General features: G+C 44.8%; 1 protein-coding gene across 1 annotated transcript in view; it reads right to left on the bottom strand.

Annotated features, from left to right (window-relative positions):
• Positions 1-354: 354 nt before the first annotated feature.
• DNAJC1 (DnaJ heat shock protein family (Hsp40) member C1) overlaps positions 355-19,594 on the bottom strand; it is a 97,398-nt gene continuing 78,158 nt past the window's right edge. The window contains exons 9-12 of the mRNA XM_075271732.1: positions 14,427-14,546; positions 5,050-5,098; positions 3,176-3,615; positions 355-586 (exon numbers count right to left, since the gene is read on the bottom strand). Coding sequence (XP_075127833.1) covers positions 518-586; positions 3,176-3,615; positions 5,050-5,098; positions 14,427-14,546 — 678 coding nt within the window. The 3' untranslated portion in view covers positions 355-517. The remainder of the gene's footprint in view (positions 587-3,175; positions 3,616-5,049; positions 5,099-14,426; positions 14,547-19,594) is intronic.

Genomic DNA, 19,594 nt, shown 5'->3' with positions numbered 1-19,594 from the left:
ACAATAAACCTCATTTCAATCCTGAAATATTACTGTGTCCATCAGTTATTAGATGTATCAAACTGAAATGGCTGTTGCAAACACCAAAATATTTAGAACTAAAAATGATTAAGATTAATAGGGGTGCCCAAACTTTTTCATAGGACTGTATGTACCCTAGGCATGGGGATATAACAGAGAGGAGTCCGACATGTTACAGCTCGTGGAGCCTTTGCAAAATGAAAAGGAATATACCAAAATTCTGAAATTAGAAATTTGGGATTTTCACTTATCCAGACATTACAATCGGGAGGGGGGTGTAATGGTGACTGCCCTCCCTTTTAAGAGGGGGAAAGACAAAACAAGTAGACCGTATGTGATATAAAAATATGATTTACTCATTCCGCACATAGAGTTGGCATTTTTATAATTCATATATTCTAAGGCACGTTGAATGTCAAAGAGAATACTGAGGTCCAGGTAGCGGCTCTTACATCCGTCTTCTCCATGCCTCCATCATTGTTGTCGTCGTCCTGACTCAACTTTTTGCCTGTTTCTTCTTCTGTACCAGTTCTACCAGCATCTTATACCTATATATACAGTCCTCCTGCAGGGGAAGAAGACACAGCCATTACGAAAGTGAAGCTGAAGAAAGGTGTGGGGTTGTAGTCAGCGGACGCCATATCTGCAGACGCCCCGTCTAGAGTTACTCTGGATACAGCACATTCTTCTGGCGTGGAGGGTTACACCTCCCATTACTGACAGTCCTGATAAGTCTCTTCAGGACTAACAAAGGCAACTTGTTGAAAAGAATACAGAAAAATGATACAACTTATCAGAAAGTGTGATTGTACTAAAAGGGTCAGAAGAGCGAGGGCATCGGCCTACTATTGGGTGATCGTACTGAGGGCCCACCAGACATCATGATTCTGGGCCCCCTCCAACAACCCCTAGGGAATAGACCACAGGACCTTGCAAATATGGCTGTCTGTTGCTGGATCATTATTATATTAGAGCCCGAGCCCACTAGAAGATCCTATGGTAGGCCAATAGGACATTGCTGACCCATAATAAATAGACATAGGTGGTGATGGTGGGGGAGTTTGACATGCACAGTGTTGCCTACATAAACTTAAGGATATCCACTCCTTACTAATCGGTCTTCCCCTCACTAAACTCTCCCCTCTACAATCTATTCTGAATGCAGCGGCCAGGCTCATCTATCAGGCTAGACGCTACAGCGATGCCTCTGGTCTGTGCCAGTCACTACACTGGCTGCCTATTCATTATAGAATACAATATATAGTTATCCCCCTCCCCCACAAGGCTCTCCATAATGCTGCACCTCCATACATTTCTTCCCTCATCTCTGTCTATCGCCCAACCCGTGCTCTCCGCTCACTCAATGACCTAACACTTACATCCTCTATTATCAGAACCTCCCCCGCTCGTATACAAGACTTCTCCCGAGCTGCACCACTTCTCTGGAATGCTCTACCGCGGACAATCAGATTAACTCCCAATTTCTACAGCTTCAAACACAAACTAAAGACACATCTTATCAGACAGGCCTATCACAATGTCTAACGTAAACCCTTCCGTACTATAATTAGAATCCCCAAAATCTAACCCTCCTCTGTCCCCGCTCCCACATTATCCCACATGATATGATGCCATTTCAGGATAACTTTATAGGTCCAAGCTCCATCCACATGTTACAGGACACGGCTGGTGATGGCTCATAGTTTTATGTGTAATGACAGTCACCTCTATTACAACAGTGTCTGACCTCTGTATAAGCAATGCCGCCCCTGCTACCTCTTGATGTTCCAGATACTTGTTATATGGGGAATACAAAGTATCTGCTCCGAGACGAGCAGACAGGTGACCATTTATCTGACCTCTATGGATCACCTCGTTCTATAAGTCCTATGTACCATACAGCGGTGGTCTCTATGCAAACCTTCAATCTGACAGCTCGGGGTCAGGTTCCTGACAGAGTTCACACAATTCAGCAGATTTTATTCCTGGTGAATGATATGGACCTCATATGGTCAAGGGATCTCCATCCACTTCCTCGCATCCCTGAATGAACATGAAAGGAGTTTGCGATTGGGATACTTGTGCCCTGCTTAACAATTGGGCAGATGCTGAAGCCTGTTCTCAAGTGATTTCCATCATGGTGGGGCGAGCGTGCTGGTAACCATGGCCACATTGATTATAGGGAGAAGAAATGAGGAATTGTCAAAGCCACCTACAAAGAGCAAATATGGACGCCTGTCAAACAAGGCCAACCACTTGTGGAGTGGACTCTATAGGCCTAAATCAAAGGTAAAGAGAGAAAGCCCGGCGCACACTCCACTCTGCTCCAGATCAAAGCCTCCGCCTGGCGCTCTAATGGCTTTCATGGTGGCCTCTTGTTGGTCAGCGAGACCTTTGTTTTCCCTATTGAATCAGGTCTATGGGGAGGCGGCTCCTGCGGGAGGAATGTGGCCTGGTGAGGTAGTAATCCCGTATACTTCTGTATTTCCATCACTATCTGAAGAACTACAAGTCACCTGCACATAACGGAGCCGGTCCAATATCTAGAGACTTCATATAATGTCTATGAACCAATATCCAGAATATACAAGGAGTTATAGATCAGACTAGTCATCATTGTAACGGCCATCAGAGTTTTCACAAAGCTTTCTGATGTCTAGTTTTTGGGAATAAGTGTTGGTCTCCCACTTGCCCCAAGTATAGTCAGCGTCTACCGCCATAATACGGAGCACATTACATCTGAAGGGAGCCGTTTCTGTAGCAGAGCTGAATAACATTAGCGGACATTTCTGTACAAATTCACCTTTAAGTAAAGGACTGACCATGTAATGCAAAGATAGATGAGATCTAACAGAAGGGGGCAGCAGTGACGGAGAAGTCTTAGGGGTATATGTATAGATTCCTTAATGGGCCATATAGACAGGGGAGCACAGGACACTATGTTATCCTGTATTAGTATAGTAGTGTGACCGCACATGAGCTGCTGATGTATTACATCTGAGGATGTCCATGTCTGCACCACCTTTTCTTCTACCATTACAGAGATAGACACATAGCCAAGTGCCAGATGTCATGTCTAAAATACTACATAAAGGACTGCTCAGATCACTATCAGTATGGGCCACCATGTAAGACATCCATCGGTCACTGTTACCTTTGATTTGCCAGGAACACACTTGGCTATCTTATCCCATCTCTCGCTGGTCCCCTTTGGATATTGCTGCAGCGCCAGCTCCAGGAGCTTCTGTTGGTTCTGAGTCCATATCTCTTCTTGTCCTCGACTTCGCTCCTTCCTCCTGCTCTCATCATCGCTTTCCCCCAGTCCCTCGGCCTCCTGCTCCGTATCAAAGTCTCTTTGCCGCCTGCCTCTGACCCTTTCCTCTGCCTCTTCTTTGGCGGATGCGGCGAGGTCTGCGGGTTTTGTGCTCTTCCTTTTGCGGGCTCGTGCGCCTGTCATTGGGGCCTCACCCTGACCAGTTGTGACGTCCCGCTCCTCATAATCGGCCTCATCGTCCTCTCGCTGAGTGATCAGGCTGTCGGGTAAAGTCACATTCGCCTTTGCTGTGCATCGTAAATCAGACAATCTAATAACACCTAAAATAAAGCAAAAAAATATTCATTGCATTACCCAAGTGGAGAGTCCGCCATTCCCGCCATTATAGTGCACCCAATATCACTGTCAAAGTAAAGGTGAAATTTATTAAGACTGGTGTGAAAAATTGTGCAAGAATTATGAAGAGTCTCCAGTAACTGAGGGGCCCGGGGCTGGTGTAGGCGCCGTCTATAACTTGTGGGGTTGTCTCACTAATACATACATACGTTTGGTCAATATTCTCGTTAATAAGAGAAAAATGTACAAGTGACACATGTAGAGATCTGCAAAGATGGGACAGATTTATTAAGAATGGCATTTAGCACACCAGTCTTAGTAACGGCCCAGTGCACAGATGACGCCGGGTTCACACTACGTCCAGCAGTCCGTTCTCAGGTTTCTGTCTTCTGCATGCAGAAGACTGAAACCTGTCATGCCAAGTCTGACTGTGAGCGCCGGTGAGTGTTTTATGCTCTTCACGGCGAAACCGGTTTTTTTAAACTGGACACGGAGTACTACATGTCCGACTCTGTGTCCGTTTGAAAAAAAAAACGGTTTCGCGGCGGAGAGCATAAAATGCTCACCGGCGCACACAGCCGGACACCTTTCAAACCCATTCAAATGAAAGAGTCCTGCTGTTTTCCGTCTCCTGCCCCTGTTTTGTGCAGGAAACGGAAACCTGCAAAACGGGCTCCCGGGCGCAGATGTGAACGAGCCCTGATTTGTGAATAATCCTATGCACCAGAATACAGGTTCCCAGCAGTTAAGACATGGCCTAATGATAAAACTCGCACCAGTTATAAAGACTGTCGGGCCAAGGCTCGCCCAGCTTTTATTTGCACAATGTGGAAAGTGAGGTGCAGAACGGGGGTTGTGGGGGACATTTTCCATAACAAAGCGCCTTGTCCAAACGTGCACCACATCATCATCCATCTATGCCAGAAAACTGGAAGAGGGATTAATAAATTCCCCCCGGTGTGTAGTCACGTATGGATTCCTGTAAAGACTCAAATACATCAGAGTGAATGTGCATCGGGGAGTGGTAATTTGCTTACCTGGTCCTGGGGATCGCTTATGATGGACATTGTTGGAAGTCCAGTATTATTCAATGTGAAGCAGCGTTACAACCCCCCCCCCCTCTCATAATCTCAGAGGTAACGACCTGTGCTATATGGGCTGACTATAGTAAAACCAACCCCCATAGCACAGGAAATTAATTACCTGTAAAATTGGGGCAGAAAGGGCAAAATGCTGCATCGACCCAATGTCTTAACATAGTCAGAACCCACCTGCCCATCATATGAGATTCCTGGGACCAGGTAAGTAAATTAAGACAACCCCTTTAACATTAAAGAATAACCCAGAAAAAAAACGTTACTGTCTTCCCATATCTTCCATTCATCCCTAGATATGGTGTCCCGTCATAACGTAGATACCTGGAGAGTGGGAAGTGAAATCCTTCGCCTGCTTTGCCTTCGTTGTTACCTACAAGACACAAGTAAAACTGTTGTTTCTAAGGATCCCATGAAAGTCCATTTTATACGCAAGACGTCCTTGCACAGACTAAAACTAAAGAGGCAACAATGTACGAGGAACATATAAGGGGTCACTACGGGACTTCCCATTGTCTTGAGGACTCCGTCATATTCTCCGCCATCTTGGGTCTTTATGACCGTTGTGAGATTGTCACTAGTTGTACATGTAGAATCTGATCCTCAGTTCCTGTGTCCATATTTCATGCAGGGACCCCATCGTCTGGAGTGCAAATTTCTGGGTAACCATGTCTCTTGTGAGGTTTAGAGGAGACCGGACCCTCCTATGTCTCAGGATTTAAAGAATAATTGCCCAAAAATCCATTGCTATGGATCCCAGTCAACAGACGTTATGGGGTACATCAGTTCCTGGAGAATTGGGCTCCCTGGTACAGACTAGAATTGGGCAGCTACCCGCTGGAAGTAGTCTTGGGGGTTAACTTCGTTTCATTAGTCACATTAGCGCTGGCTGCCTGCCAGGCCCATTGTAGTGAAGAAGGGCGGGCAGATGTGAAAACCCCAAGGGTCAGCGGATTCTTGTGAAGACAAATAACTGTGTTACAGCCGCTCAGGCCTCGTCTCCAGCAGCAGGCAGGCAAAAATAATACCGCATGTCGACAGCACATCATAATATTAATTGGGGATCACAGGGAAAGCCTCCCTCTTGACGGATAACCTCACAATATTAGGCGCCCGGTGGTCCATCCTACAACAAGAGTCTACCTACAGCAAGGCCCCTCATGGAAGCCAGTGTCCCCCACTGCGCCTCATACAGTTTGCTTGACTCTGAAGGAGAATGAACCCCAAAACTGGTGAGCAAGTGCCCTGCACCTGCAATGAGTCCTAACAGAGGGGGACCTAACCTCTGCGCACAGGGACCCCTCTTATCTTGTGCAGGACCCCCCTCTTAACACACTACAATGGGCAAGGAGGAGGGGGTAGGGGTAATAATACCCAGCAGGCCTTTCAGGACCGGCGGTGGGTGGCATTGGGAAGCAGAAAACATGGCTGCATATACATACTGCAGTGAGGGCGAGGAGCCGCCTGTAGTGTATAGGAGATCCCCCCCTGGTCCGCAGCCCTCCCATACTCAATAAAATGTAACTTTTAATATGCCATTTAAAAAGATACACTCCAGATAACAAAAAGTGAAAAAAAAAAAATCAGAAAAAATAAATGCACAGTGTTTAAAATAAACGCCAACGCGTTTCCAGGTTTCACTACCTCTTAGTCATGGCTTATTTTGGAATCTCAATCCATTCCTTTATAGATGGCCACAGTTATTCAGACACGTGTTACTACACACCTACAGCCAATATACAAATGATCTCCTATGTTCCATACTGGTCAATGACGTTTCTTACAAACCACTCACATTATATCGCCTGTCTCATTAGATCTTATCCTTGGCCCTAGATCACAAGTAATAATAATAATAATGTTATTTATATAGCGCCAACATATTCCGCAGCGCTGTACAATTTGTCGTATAATAAATTATATTCCATGAATTAATTTCATCATTATATTTTACCTTAATATCACCCCAGGTTTAATTCCTCCCATCTTACAACTGGTGAGGGATATTGGGGACAGGTTGTGGACAGCCTTATACGTCGCCTTCCTATCTCATGCACAGGAGATCTGCGCACACTTTTCCGTACAGTTACAGGCTTATACGTAGTCAGAAAGGTGTTACACGTGCAAATGTTTTATAATCCACAGCACAGAGTTGGATTGATTTTGGAGCGGTTGTGTTCGATATCCCACTGTTCCATATAAATCCACTCATTCTAAATCCTGGCCAAACCTTTCATTCAATAAAACAGGCTGCCATAAACCATGCACAATATTTCTATTCTAGATTTAATGTCAAACTTTTGGAAACCAATGCAAAAATCTACTATAGGCCCCTCTAACTATGTGCCATTTATAATACTGGTGCCAAGGGGCCCTCTCAGGCTACAGGGCTCAAGTGTAATAGAAGCACCTACTACATGAACAGAACCATATACACACATTGTAGAGAAGCAAGCATTTTTGCAAATATAAATTTTGCAGATTTCCTCTAACCATCTTAGTGGTGACATCTTTTTGTCTTGATCGGTTGTCAATGGATATGACCAAGAACTTTCTATGTTCTGGGACTTGTCAGACACCCAGCCATGATGTCCTCATTGTGTCCGGGTTATCTCCTCATACATGTAGTGTCCTCCTGATAACCAGCTATGATGTCCTTATTGTGTCCGGGTTATCTTCTCATACATGTAGTGTCCACCTGATAACCAGCCATGATGTCCTCATTGTGTCCGGGCTATCTTCTCATACATGTAGTGTCCTCCTGATAACCAGCCATGATGTCCTTATTGTGTTCGGGTTATCTTCTCATAATATAGTGTCCTCCTGATAACCAGCCATGATGTCCTTATTGTGGTCAGGTTATCTCCTCATACATGTAGTGTCCTCCTGATAACCAGCCATGATGTCCTTATTGTGGTCAGGTTATCTCCTCATACATGTAGTGTCCTCCTGATAACCAGCCATGATGTCCTTATTGTGGTCAGGTTATCTTCTCATACATGTAGTGTCCTCCTGATAACCAGCCATGATGTCCTTATTGTGGTCAGGTTATCTTCTCATACATGTAGTGTCCCCTCCTGATAACCAGCCATGATGTCCTTATTGTGTCCTGGTTATCTTCTCACACATGTAGTGTCCACAATAAGGACATCATAGCCAGGTTTCTGTCAAGTCCCAGACCATAGAAAGTTCTAGCCTTCATGGTCATATTCATTGCCAACCGATCAAGTCAAAAGAAATCACCACTAAGATGGCTAGAAAAAATAAATAAATCTGTAAATCTTTACAAAACTCTTGCAAAGATATTTAACTCTTACATGTCTACAAGTCTCCATACGGTTATGTACTGTACACATCTTACATAGTGTTTGGTAGATACAGTCTAGGCCTGAGCACCACCAAGCACCAAATCAAGGCCTAGACAGCGGGATCTCCACACATGTCACCCAGAAACATGTCTGCTCCCGAGCTGTAACATCTTCTTCTATGTTCCTGTAATACAAGATGCCGCCATTGTCTACAACCGCTGTAAAGAAAGAGGGGAAGAAAAAAACCCAAAACAAAACAACAACTTCACAAGCGTCTCGGAGGAGAAACACGATGCAAATGTCACATTTCTGCCTAATGTGAAGGGTTGAGCGGTTGCAAGGTTTAGTGTTCCTTAAATTAACTTCTACGATTTCTCCTTGGAGACCAGAGGGACGATTTATCTAGCCGAGCACTTCTGCTCACATGGCAAGGCTGGCCGGTAATTAAGAAAGTCCTCTTAAATCTGCCCACCTGTCTGTTGTTTTGCTGCCTACCTGAGCCCTTTTCCAGGCAGCAGGCAAATCCCCTATCAGTCTGCTATCGCAACCTGAATGCAGGAGATTAGTAACCACAGAGCGCGGCAGAATCGGTTTACATCCCCTCGGCCTCAGGAGGCGTTCTACTTCACAAGTAGGAAACCCGAGAATTTGTGGCCTTTAATTTAAAAAAGCTGCAGCTAATAATCACATTACGGCCTGTTTTGCATGCCAGACCGTTTGTGTTTCCTGTTATTTTTACAATTTAAGTGGCCTTTGTGGTTACAAAAATCATCTGGTGAAAGCTATAAATTAACATTGTAAACATTTTACCCGTGCTAAGAGCGTGTGTGGCCACTGTAAGATGGTGTAATGATTCGCATATTGCTCCTTCCATCGGCTCCGCTCGCAACAGGACAAGAGGCCTCTGCAAATGGCACATTAGAGGGGGAGGGGTCCAGTAAATAACACGTCTGGGGTCCTAACATGTCATTTTAGAATGACGCCCCCAGTCCTTGATCTCGAAGGCCATGGTAATAGTCAGAGCGCCCGTAAATAGGACATGGCCATGTTCTTCTCTCAACCGCAAAGCATTAGCTTCATGACCTCGTGACCGTGTAAGGGTTACCAGGTCTGTGACACGGAGCACTATATATATATATATATATATATATATATATATATATATATATATATATATACACACACACACTTAAGTGCCTACTTATACCCCAACCAGCACCGCACCTCCCATGAGGCGACCTGAAGCGACCACTTCAGGCGGCGCTATGCCAGGGCCCCGGGGAGGGCGGCATTTTTGCTTACCTAAGCCAGTCCAGGACAAGCTTTCCTGGACTGGCTTAGCGTCACCGAGCGGTGGATTGGGGAGGCCCTGTGGACGCAGCGCTGCTTCAGTGGCCTCCCCTCATGCTCAGGCAGAGAGCAGGTCCTCTCCTTCCCTGTTCTCTGCCTGCTAACGCCGCTCCGACACGCCCCCTTAGCTCCGCCCCGCCCCCTCCTCCGGGGGGGGGGGGGGGGGGGGGCATTTCTGTCGTCCGCCCAAAAAAGGTAGGTTCACCCCTGACCCCAACCCATTGTTGAGTATTTGCCATATACATTACATGGACGGAAGTGTTGGGACATCTATAGGAGCTTTAATGGCATCCCATTCTAAAACCGTAGGCATTAAAGGGGTTGTCTGAAATATAAAGAATTGAGAGTCTTCAGTAGTTGATACCTTTTTTTAATGGCTAACTAAAAATGATGCCAGATTGTGAGCTTTCGGGGTATCTCAGATCCCTTCCTCAGGCATAGTTTAGGGGTACTCTGGAAAGTTTAGGGTCACTTACCTCATTCACTCTTGATGAGGAACCCGGGAGGTTTCCAACATAATCCCAACCCCTGGGTCATGTGATTGGAAGCCGCGCTCTGACCTTTGGGTCGCCCTGCCCCCTCTTCCATTCTCCTATGCTATGGGCTGGCTGACTATGCAGAGAACTGCTGTCAATCACGTGCCCCGGGGGTCAGGACAAGGCCAGAACTCCCATCATCAAGAATCCGCCTAATTAGGTAAATGAATCTAAACAATAATATGGAGTTGCAGCTTCCACTCTTCTGAGGTGTCTTTCTACAAGATTTTACTTGTGGGCACTTTCGGCCATTTATCTAGAAGAGCATTTATGAGGCCGGACGAGAGGGTTCGCCATTCATCCCAAAGGTGTTGGAATGGAAGATTTCTATCATCAACTGCACTAAACTCACCCATCCTCGCCTTTATGGTCCTTGCATACGATTGTCCTTCACTGGAACTAAGAGGCCAAGGGCAACCCCTGAAATAAGCCCTCCTCCTCCATACTGTATAGTCACTCAGACAGATAACCTTCTCCTGGTATTCACCAAACCCAGCCCGGTCCATCAGATTGCCAAATAGAGAACCCTCCCCCATACATATGAATGCTGATCCTGCCATCGTATAAAGAAATCCTGTTTCTCAAGACATTCCAAAGGGGCAAGACAAGATCTTACTGTCCTAATGGTATACGTTCATGTCACCTCCACCTCAAAAACATCTCCAGAATACACCCTTTCCTTACCAGAGATACACTAAAGACACTTATTGTCTCTCTGATTCATTCTCGCCTTGACTACTGTAACTCCTTACTAATCGGTCTTCCCCTCACTAAACTCTCTCCTCTACAATCTATTCTGAATGCAGCGGCCAGGCTCATCTATCAGGCTAGACGCTACAGCGATGCCTCTGGTCTGTGCCAGTCACTACACTGGCTGCCTATTCATTATAGAATAAAATATAAAGTTATTACTCTCATCCACAAGGCTCTCCATAATGCCGCACCTCCATACATTTCCTCCCTCATCTCTGTCTACCGCCCAACCCGTGCTCTCCGCTCACTCAATGATCTAACACTTACATCCTCTATTATCAGAACCTCCCACGCTAGTATACAAGACTTCTCCCGAGCTGCACCACTTCTCTGGAATGCTCTACCCCGGACAATCAGATTAACTCCCAACTTCTACAGTTTCAAACGCAAACTAAAGACGCATCTTTTCAGACAAGCCTATCACAATTCCTAATGCACAAAATTGTCTGAACACTGTATAAGCAATGCCGCCCCTGCTACCTCTTGTGTCACCCTCTCTACCTCATAGATTGTAAGCTCTTTTGAGCAGGGCCCTCAGTCCCATTGTGTGAAATGACGTTCTTTGTTATGTATGTCTGTATCTGAACCCTATAAATTGTACAGCGCTGCGGAATATGTTGGCGCTATATAAATAAAATGTATTATTATTATTATTATACGATATAAAAAATAAGAACAACCATTTTACTCCCACATCGTGCACTCATGTGTCAAAGTGTTTAAGGCAGCGAGCCCGTAGTCATGTGCGTAGACAGACACTGGACGGGGAAAAATAAACTGGTCGGATTGTTCTTGAGGAACGGCCATGGGTAGCGAGCCTGGGGCTACACGCTGAGCGCGGAAAATGGGTCAAGGAACAGATGTGAATTAGCTGATGGGGAGAGCGGGCTACAGGTAACCAGGTCAGCCGGCAGGAACTACCATCACAGGACGACGTCTCCTCATCATTTGGGGGAAGCAAACCCAATTAACCCTTTCCGGAACTGTACAAAGTCATTAGGAGTCGATGTGAAGTGACAAAAGCATCTTAAGTAAAGAAGGTGAAAGCTTCTACAATGGGAAGGTCTGCAAAGTGGGGAAGACATTATCGGTAGGAAGGAACATGTGTCTTAAAGGTTTCCAGAGCGGGAAGGGCACAGAATGGCACGCCATCACTTACAGGACTGCCCAGGTACTACAAAACCAGGAACAGAAATAGCTACAGTCTAGTCAGCCCATTACTATCGTCATACAAGACCTGGAATATTGGCACAACGTGATACATCTTAAGATAAATGTGCATGTACAAGGTGCTCTACAGACCTTACACCCACCGAGGGGTCCTAAAGATCATTCTGTACTCGTCATATACATATATAACAGGATAGGACACCAGGAACCAGTCACGGGCTTTTCTAATACTTATTATGGACACTTATCCCCCTATGCACAGGACAGGGGCTTAATGTGCAATGCCGGGGGTCCCCCATGTGTACTTGCATTGCTAGCACCCCATCTAAGTCTATGGGGCTGCCTGGGGTCACATCCTCGGGAGCCCATAGATGTGAATAGAGCACTGTTCATTCTGGTACACTGGTGTGCTACTCACAGGAGGACTTAGGGGGACTTTTGGTTTTCCATTCTCCTGATCACTGGAGGACCCAGCGATCAGATACTTATCCCCCTATCCATAGGACAGGGAATAATGGTTTTTAACAGCACAAACCCTTTAGGTTTTTGTGCACTGACTCTTTGCAGCAACAGGTAATTATGTAATTTTTTAAAGAATTTTCAAATTTTTTTTTAGGTCTCGATATTTTTTTATATATTTTTTTAAACTCCTATATCCTGCAATTTTTACTCTGACAACTAATCATTTGCCAATTCTGTAGGGGTTTTCTTTGCAGCAGTCACCTTATATCACATACAGGAATGAATCAGACAATAACACCTCTATAGATAACACCACTGACCCATCATTACATCACTACTGACAATAGATGGTGTCACAGCTTATCTCCCCCTGTCCCATAGACCTCAGTGAGACGGCTCCAGACTATTGCTGCCTACGGCCATAAGAGTGCTGTGAAGCATAGGACTAAATGCACAGGAGAAGCTCAGGCAAGATGGTCGCCCTCCATTCATACTGTACAGAAAAAAAAATAAAAAAATTATATATTTTTTTTTTCTTTTAATTTCTTCTACAAGCAGGGAATAAAACAGATTAAGGCTGACGCCCCGCATTGTGACATTGTGGAAACGCAGCTTATTTTCTAAGCCAAAGCCAAGAATGGCTACAAAAGGATTGAAAAATGCACTCCTGGATTTGGCTCAAAAAAACGCAGAAAAATGCAAAAAAAAAAATAGCTGCATTTCTCCAATGTCGGCCTAAGGCTGAAGCCCCATGTTGTGGAAAAGTTGTGTTTTTTTTGTTGCAGATTGTGCAGCAGTTTTTTGAACCAAAGTCAGGAGTGGCTACAAAGTAATGGCTATGGCATACAGAAAAAAAAAAACACATCAGGACTTAATTAAAAAAACAAACAAACTGCCAATACGTTCTCCTGAGGTCGAGGCCCCATGTGGCGTAAATGCTGCAGTTGGCTGTGGCGTTTTACAGTCCCTGCAAAGTAAATGCAATCCTTCGAATCCCATCCACACACACATGTGCAGTGGACACGTTGTAATTTCTCAAGTCGTTGTGGTTTTGGAAATCGCAGCATGTCAGTTATACCTACGGAAATGATGGCGGTTTCTCTATAGGTATAATGGAAGCAGAAAGTCCACTCTACAGACTGTGAGAAAAACCACTACTGGGTGGCCAATAATTTTAGGCCTTGGTGGGCACCAGGGGCAGAGGGTACAGTTGCACCCAGGCCCAGGAGCCTTAGAGGGCCCATGAGGTGGCTCTTTCCAATATGATGAGACCAATATAGTAAAAAAGCAACACATTACACATGGGGGCCTAGTACAGATTTTGCATTGGGATCCCAGAGTTTTATGTTTCGCCTCTGGTGGGCATCTTAGTTCCCAACTGACCAGAAAATGAGGACTTATTGAGGCAAAACGGTGGCTCAGTGGTTAGCACTTAGCATGTTCTCTCCGTGTTTGCATGGGATTCCTCCCATTCTACAAAGACATACCGATAGGGGAAAAAAAATAAAATAAAATGATGAATGATCCGATTCCTATGGGGTGGTGGGAGCACTAAAGGCACGCGCTGACACTTTTTTGCATATGATGAGAGTGTTTTCTTTATACAGATATTCTTGATGTTTGTTGCCACTAATGTCTTCTCTTCTATGATCGTATACTGTATAATTTTGAGTCTTCTGGTTAGATACACGAGATCTAGTATCATAGACAATAGTCAGACTCTTCTCCCTTCGTATCGATAATTCCCCTCAAGCCTATGAAGGACACTTAGTAAGTGAAGGTTTTATTGAAAATATATTTAAGGAGATATTTAAGAAGGAAGTCAATTCAGCCATTTCCCCTACGGACTGCGAGGGGCTACTTCACCCAGTATAAATGGCGTTGTTTTTCTGTGATCGGGTTACAGTAGCCTAAACCTCGGAGCAGTGACCCCCGCCCCATCCAGCTGATCAGTTACAGCTGCTCATAGTAGTGCGGGACGTGCGCACATCTGCTCCATACTACAGCGAAGGCTTCCAGGACCTATAAGGATTGTGGTCACAGTGTCAGACATCATCCTGGGCCGTCTCCTCCTCCGCCTGTCTTGTTGGGTTTGTCACTTACTGTACCGAAATCAACTCACATCTGCCACTGATCGACCCAATTCGTGCGCAATCTTCTCCCATCGGCCGGGGGTCCCCCCTGGGAACTTGGCCATGCTTCTTGTCAGCTGGCTCAGGTCCTCCTCTGTCCATTCTGGGGACTGCAAGACAAGAAATGACATTACAATGAAGGACTCAAACAGCGCCGAATGGGGGAAATCAATAGAAATAATAATACAGGAGTAGAATTAAGATCTACAAGTAAGGCATTAAGGTTCACATCTGTACCGATACGTCTGAGATAACTGGACAAAAAAAGTGCCGCATGTTTAGTTTTTTGGTACGGCCATTCCAATTTAAAAAAAAACAAAAAACAAAAATGGACTCCTGATTATAGTCCATCGGGTCTCTTGGGCTCTGTTTTCATCATGAGCTTGTAACCCTAGAGTCAGCATGAGCCAATGATGATCTATCCATGTTATAATAAGGGAGATAAATAGAAGCCCCAATGGCCGACGTACACTCACTAGAGAAGACCCGGGGAAAAAATATGCAAATCTATTCTCCAGGATGTAATTAGGAGGACAGTGCCTCTGTATGTCGCCCTCTAGAGGGCAGCCCCCTTAACATCACGCATGACTCAGTTAATAAGCCTACTAACATGATACGGAGTTTATTGCCAAATTAGTATTTCTATTCCAAAAGGAACAGATTCCCAGCTATGGACAGCGCTGTTTCGGTCTTTTGGGCCTCCTCAGCATAGCGCAGGGAAACTGATTTGGCAGAGTGAGAGACTATAGACCAGGGTCACACTTTATTTTGTGCATGTATAGATATAGCAGGGCTGACCTGCCCATTATAGCGACCCTTCGATTAACTAAAAAAAAAAAATCAGAACAAACATAGAATACCTAAAAAACCTAGTATTATATCCTCCGATTTCCAGCCCCCTCTACCCCTCCACACATAAAATGCTCATGGGTTTCTCAGACTACACTATGTAATCTGGGGCGCTCTGCTTCTTGAGGTTAGGGGTGTATCTTAGACTACCAGCACACGGGGCACGTGCCAATTTTAGAAAGGTGACCAGGCCGCAACAGAACGGTTACAAAGGCGGATATAAATATATATTATACAATATATTTATGGTGAACCGGAGGACTGCCTTAACCTTATGGGGCTGCCTAATACGTTGCCCCATTTTGTACTAAATGATACACTAAGCTCTGCTCCACCTGAGCGATCTGGCTACATTTGCATTTTTATTTCCGCTTGCATTTTTTTTTCTCCCCTTTTTCTTGCAGCTGCAACACGATGTGGTCCCGCACATGTCAGAGAGGACAATAACGGCAGGGATATTGAGAAGCATAACCTTTACAGATAAATAGCTCATCTAATCACCTTTTCTGATAATGAACAGCCATGCATCAAGCACTTTCATTAGCGAGCCATCAGCACAGAACAACAGTCAGAGGTGAGTGACCCCAGGGACCATCTCCCCAGCTCCAGCAAAGCTTCTCCCTGACACTAATCCTCCCTGTCATTCTCCCACTGTGCTCTAACTACGCTGACATCCGCCTGCCGCACTGCAAGCTTACCGGGGCCCTCTCTGTCTCCCCTAATCAATGGTTCCACCGCGCTCTTTTCACCATGTCCAAATGGCAGCTTCACTCATAATCAAAGAGCACTGCCCCTGTTAAAGGGCTTCCCAAAAGGCACCGCCATTTGCATTCATTTGCAAAGCAAACTACTTTTATTCACTTTGTTCTGCTATCAGCAATGTTCCCCCCGAAGCAGATGAATTAGCATAAATACAACCTGCCACTTAGGAGTCAGTAAATAATGGCCAATCGCGGGCTGGATCGTATCAATCATTCTCTTTCGGGTCCACGTGATCCTTTGTTTGCTTAATTTCGAAAAGCCTCGAATATATTCACATTTATTGGGCTGCCGGCGTTATAAATCACACCAATAAGGAAGCTCGGAGGAGCCATGGGTGCAAATAAAAAAATGATACTATAAATATATATATGCACATATATATATACACACACCGCATATACTCGAGTATAAGCTGACCCGAATATAAGCCGAGGCCCCTAATTTTACCACAAAAAACTGGGAAAACTTATTGACTCGAGTATAAGCCGAGGGGGGGAAATGCAGCAGCTACTGGAAAATTTCAAAAATTAAAATGGTCGGAGTTTTTGGGTGCAGTAGTTGCTGGGGAAGGGGAGGGGGTGTTTTGGTTGTCTATCTGCCCCTTCCCTGAGCTTGAGGACTGAGTTTTCTTCCCCCACTTGGAATTCAGTCTGGCTGACTATAGGGGATCTGCAGTGCTCCTATTAACCCCTTCCCGATGGAACAGGAGCACTGCAGATCCCCTATATTCAGTAGACCGGGCACTGTCAGACACAGGGATACCTAATGTGTTTGTGTGTCACAGTCATTGTCTACTTTTATATGTATTCTAGGGAAAGGAGGGATTTACAACAACTTTTATTTTATTTTTTTAATTATTTTTTAAAGCTTTTTTTTTTTTTTTTCTTCACTATTTTATGGGAGACTCAAGTATAAGCCGAAAAACTGTGTTGAAAAACACGGCTTATACTTGAGCATATACGGTATATAAAAATTTTTTATATATTTTTATAATGACCACTAAACACCAGGGCTGGCTGCATAGGAAGGTATTGGATCTATTAGAATGTTTTTGTAGAGGAGGAAGATGGAGAATACAGAAGAGACACATGCAAACATGAGGAGAACCTGCAAGATCCATGCAGATGTTGATCTGCACCACTGGGGTACTGGGTTTGAATCGGACCAAGGGCAGCAGATATCCCCTGAGCCATTATGCCTGCTGCACATTGTGGAAAAGCTACTGAATCCCATCCACACATTGCGGGAAAATACACAGTTTGGATATTCTGTGATTTCCACAACCATCATGGTTTTGGAAATTGTAGCTTTTCAATTCTACCTACAGAAACGTTGTTTCCCTATAGGTATAATAGAAGCTTTTTTTGCTAAAAGCGCTGCAGGAAAAAACACAACACGTTGCTTTCCTGCTATGTAAGGCCTTGGCCTAAAGACGTTTTATGTTACCTTTTCAACTGATGTCCTATCAACACCAAGGACCCCATGGATCAACTATTTCGAGCAGTGGTGGGGCTGCTCCAGCTTCACAGACCATGTGACGTTACATTGACTGGTCACATGGCCTGATTGCAGCTCAGTCCCATTCAAGGGAATGAGCCAAGCCGTGATACCAAGCACAACCACTATATATTGTACAGCAAAGTTTTTGGTAAGCACTTTAAGGGCAAGTTCAAACGGGGTTTTTGGGACCGGAACCTGAAGCGGAGGCTGCCTCAAGTTCCAGTCCAAAAGACGGGTAGCCGCGAATGAATGCCGGTGCACTGCTCCAGCATCTGGTCACGCACTCCTCTCCAGATTAGCTCCAATGAATGGGCCTAGTCAGGAGGAGGGAGTGTCTTCAGGCCAAATCGCGAGGTGATTTCAATGGGAGCCGTCTTTTCGGTCAGGATTTTGAGGCGGATACGGCCTCAAAATCCTGACCAAAATACCCCGTGTGAACTTACCCAAAACAATGGATAGGTGTGGGTCCCAGAAAATGTTCAATTGACCCATCATAAACAAAAAACCCCTTAGAGGTGTGGGCTCATAAACATTCAGCATCTTGAAGAAATTGAGCTAATATCACCCATAGATGTCAAGTCTTGAATTTATTAGAATAGTAAACAAAAAAAATGAACAAAAAGTTTAAACCCTCCCATGGCTTCCTTTGTTCTTACCCTGTTATTATGGATAAGGGCACAACCCTATTGGCAATGTTATGGCTCGCGATGACTAGGCACCGGGGATGTGCGGCGGGTACACAAAACCATTGGCCCTGAGTATTTTGTCTCAGCCCGACCCGTGTTCAAAAACTTCTGACAGCCATAGTCACCGGCAGTAATGACCCGCTAATTCATTAAGCTGGAGTCCCGTAACAATAACAAAACTATACATCTAATTATTTATATCAAAGACTGTAGATTTTTTATTTTTTTTAAATTTTGAAGCTAGAGCCGGAAAATTTTTTAACGGACTTCACCCAAAATGGGTCCCGGCTCCTGGTCCACAACCCTGCGGGACATGCTGGGGATATAAGGTGGCCATATCACATATAGGATGACAAGTGCCCGCTGGATGCAAGGACCATTCTGTCCGGGACTCCAGGACGTCACCTCTTTTCTCAGGAACCTCCTGTTCATTTTGGAAGAACCGGCAAGTAAGATTATGAGCGACCTTTACTTCCTTATATCAGAGGACCCCTTTATACCATACCAAAGGGGGGAAAGATGATTTCCAAGATATTGAGGCTGCTGGGGTGACAGTAATACCCGTAGGTACACAACAATTTATATACAACATCATAAACGTATCATACAAAGTCCTGTCATAATACAATTCATCTAAGAGAAAGAGTGTTTAATAAAGATACAAATAAAGAACATTGTATCCATTTTATAATGCAAGACAGATGCCATAGTGAGAAAAGTGTATGAAAAATGTAAGAAATCAAAACTCACATATGAATACGGCCCTAAATGTATGCACAACTCTTAACTAAGACACAGGGAAGAAAAAAAAAAAAAAAAAAAGACACAAAAGCAGGCACACAAAGCAGCGGAGGATCCGCTCCACCTCGGCAGTAGTTAACTGTATCTTTAGATAAGGCAGAGCCTACTGTGATGTGACTAGCGCCGCGACCACGAGGGTGGCCCTGGTGTGAATGTTTTAATATGGAGCCAACTGTAGCTGTAATTCACATGAATGCATAAGCATACTGCTTTGTCACTTGGAAACATGTGCGTCCAATATTACTGAAACATTGGGCAAAGAATTCATCTGTACGGCAGTGCAATGGAGGACACCACATGGTGAGTGGACAGCTGTCGTAGCTTCGCTAGCATTCACATTCTGCATCAAAAACAGGGTCCAGCTCTCAGATTGAATCTCCATACTGAATACTAAATGGAAGTTCAGCGAGGCCCAGGCTGGCGAAGAATAAAAATTCATATCATGTCCCGGCTACAATTATAAGAAAATAAAACACACATAATGGACACGGTTACAGGGAGGAACATGGTTGGAACGGCAATTCCAAAATCAGCAACGTTTAATTGCCATCTGTTCAGGC

Source organism: Leptodactylus fuscus, chromosome 4 (genome assembly GCF_031893055.1).
Source record: "Leptodactylus fuscus isolate aLepFus1 chromosome 4, aLepFus1.hap2, whole genome shotgun sequence".
Classification (NCBI taxonomy): Eukaryota; Metazoa; Chordata; class Amphibia; order Anura; family Leptodactylidae; genus Leptodactylus; species Leptodactylus fuscus.
The sequence above is the reverse complement of the archived record's forward strand: the minus strand, read 5'-3'. Positions and strand labels throughout refer to the sequence as shown.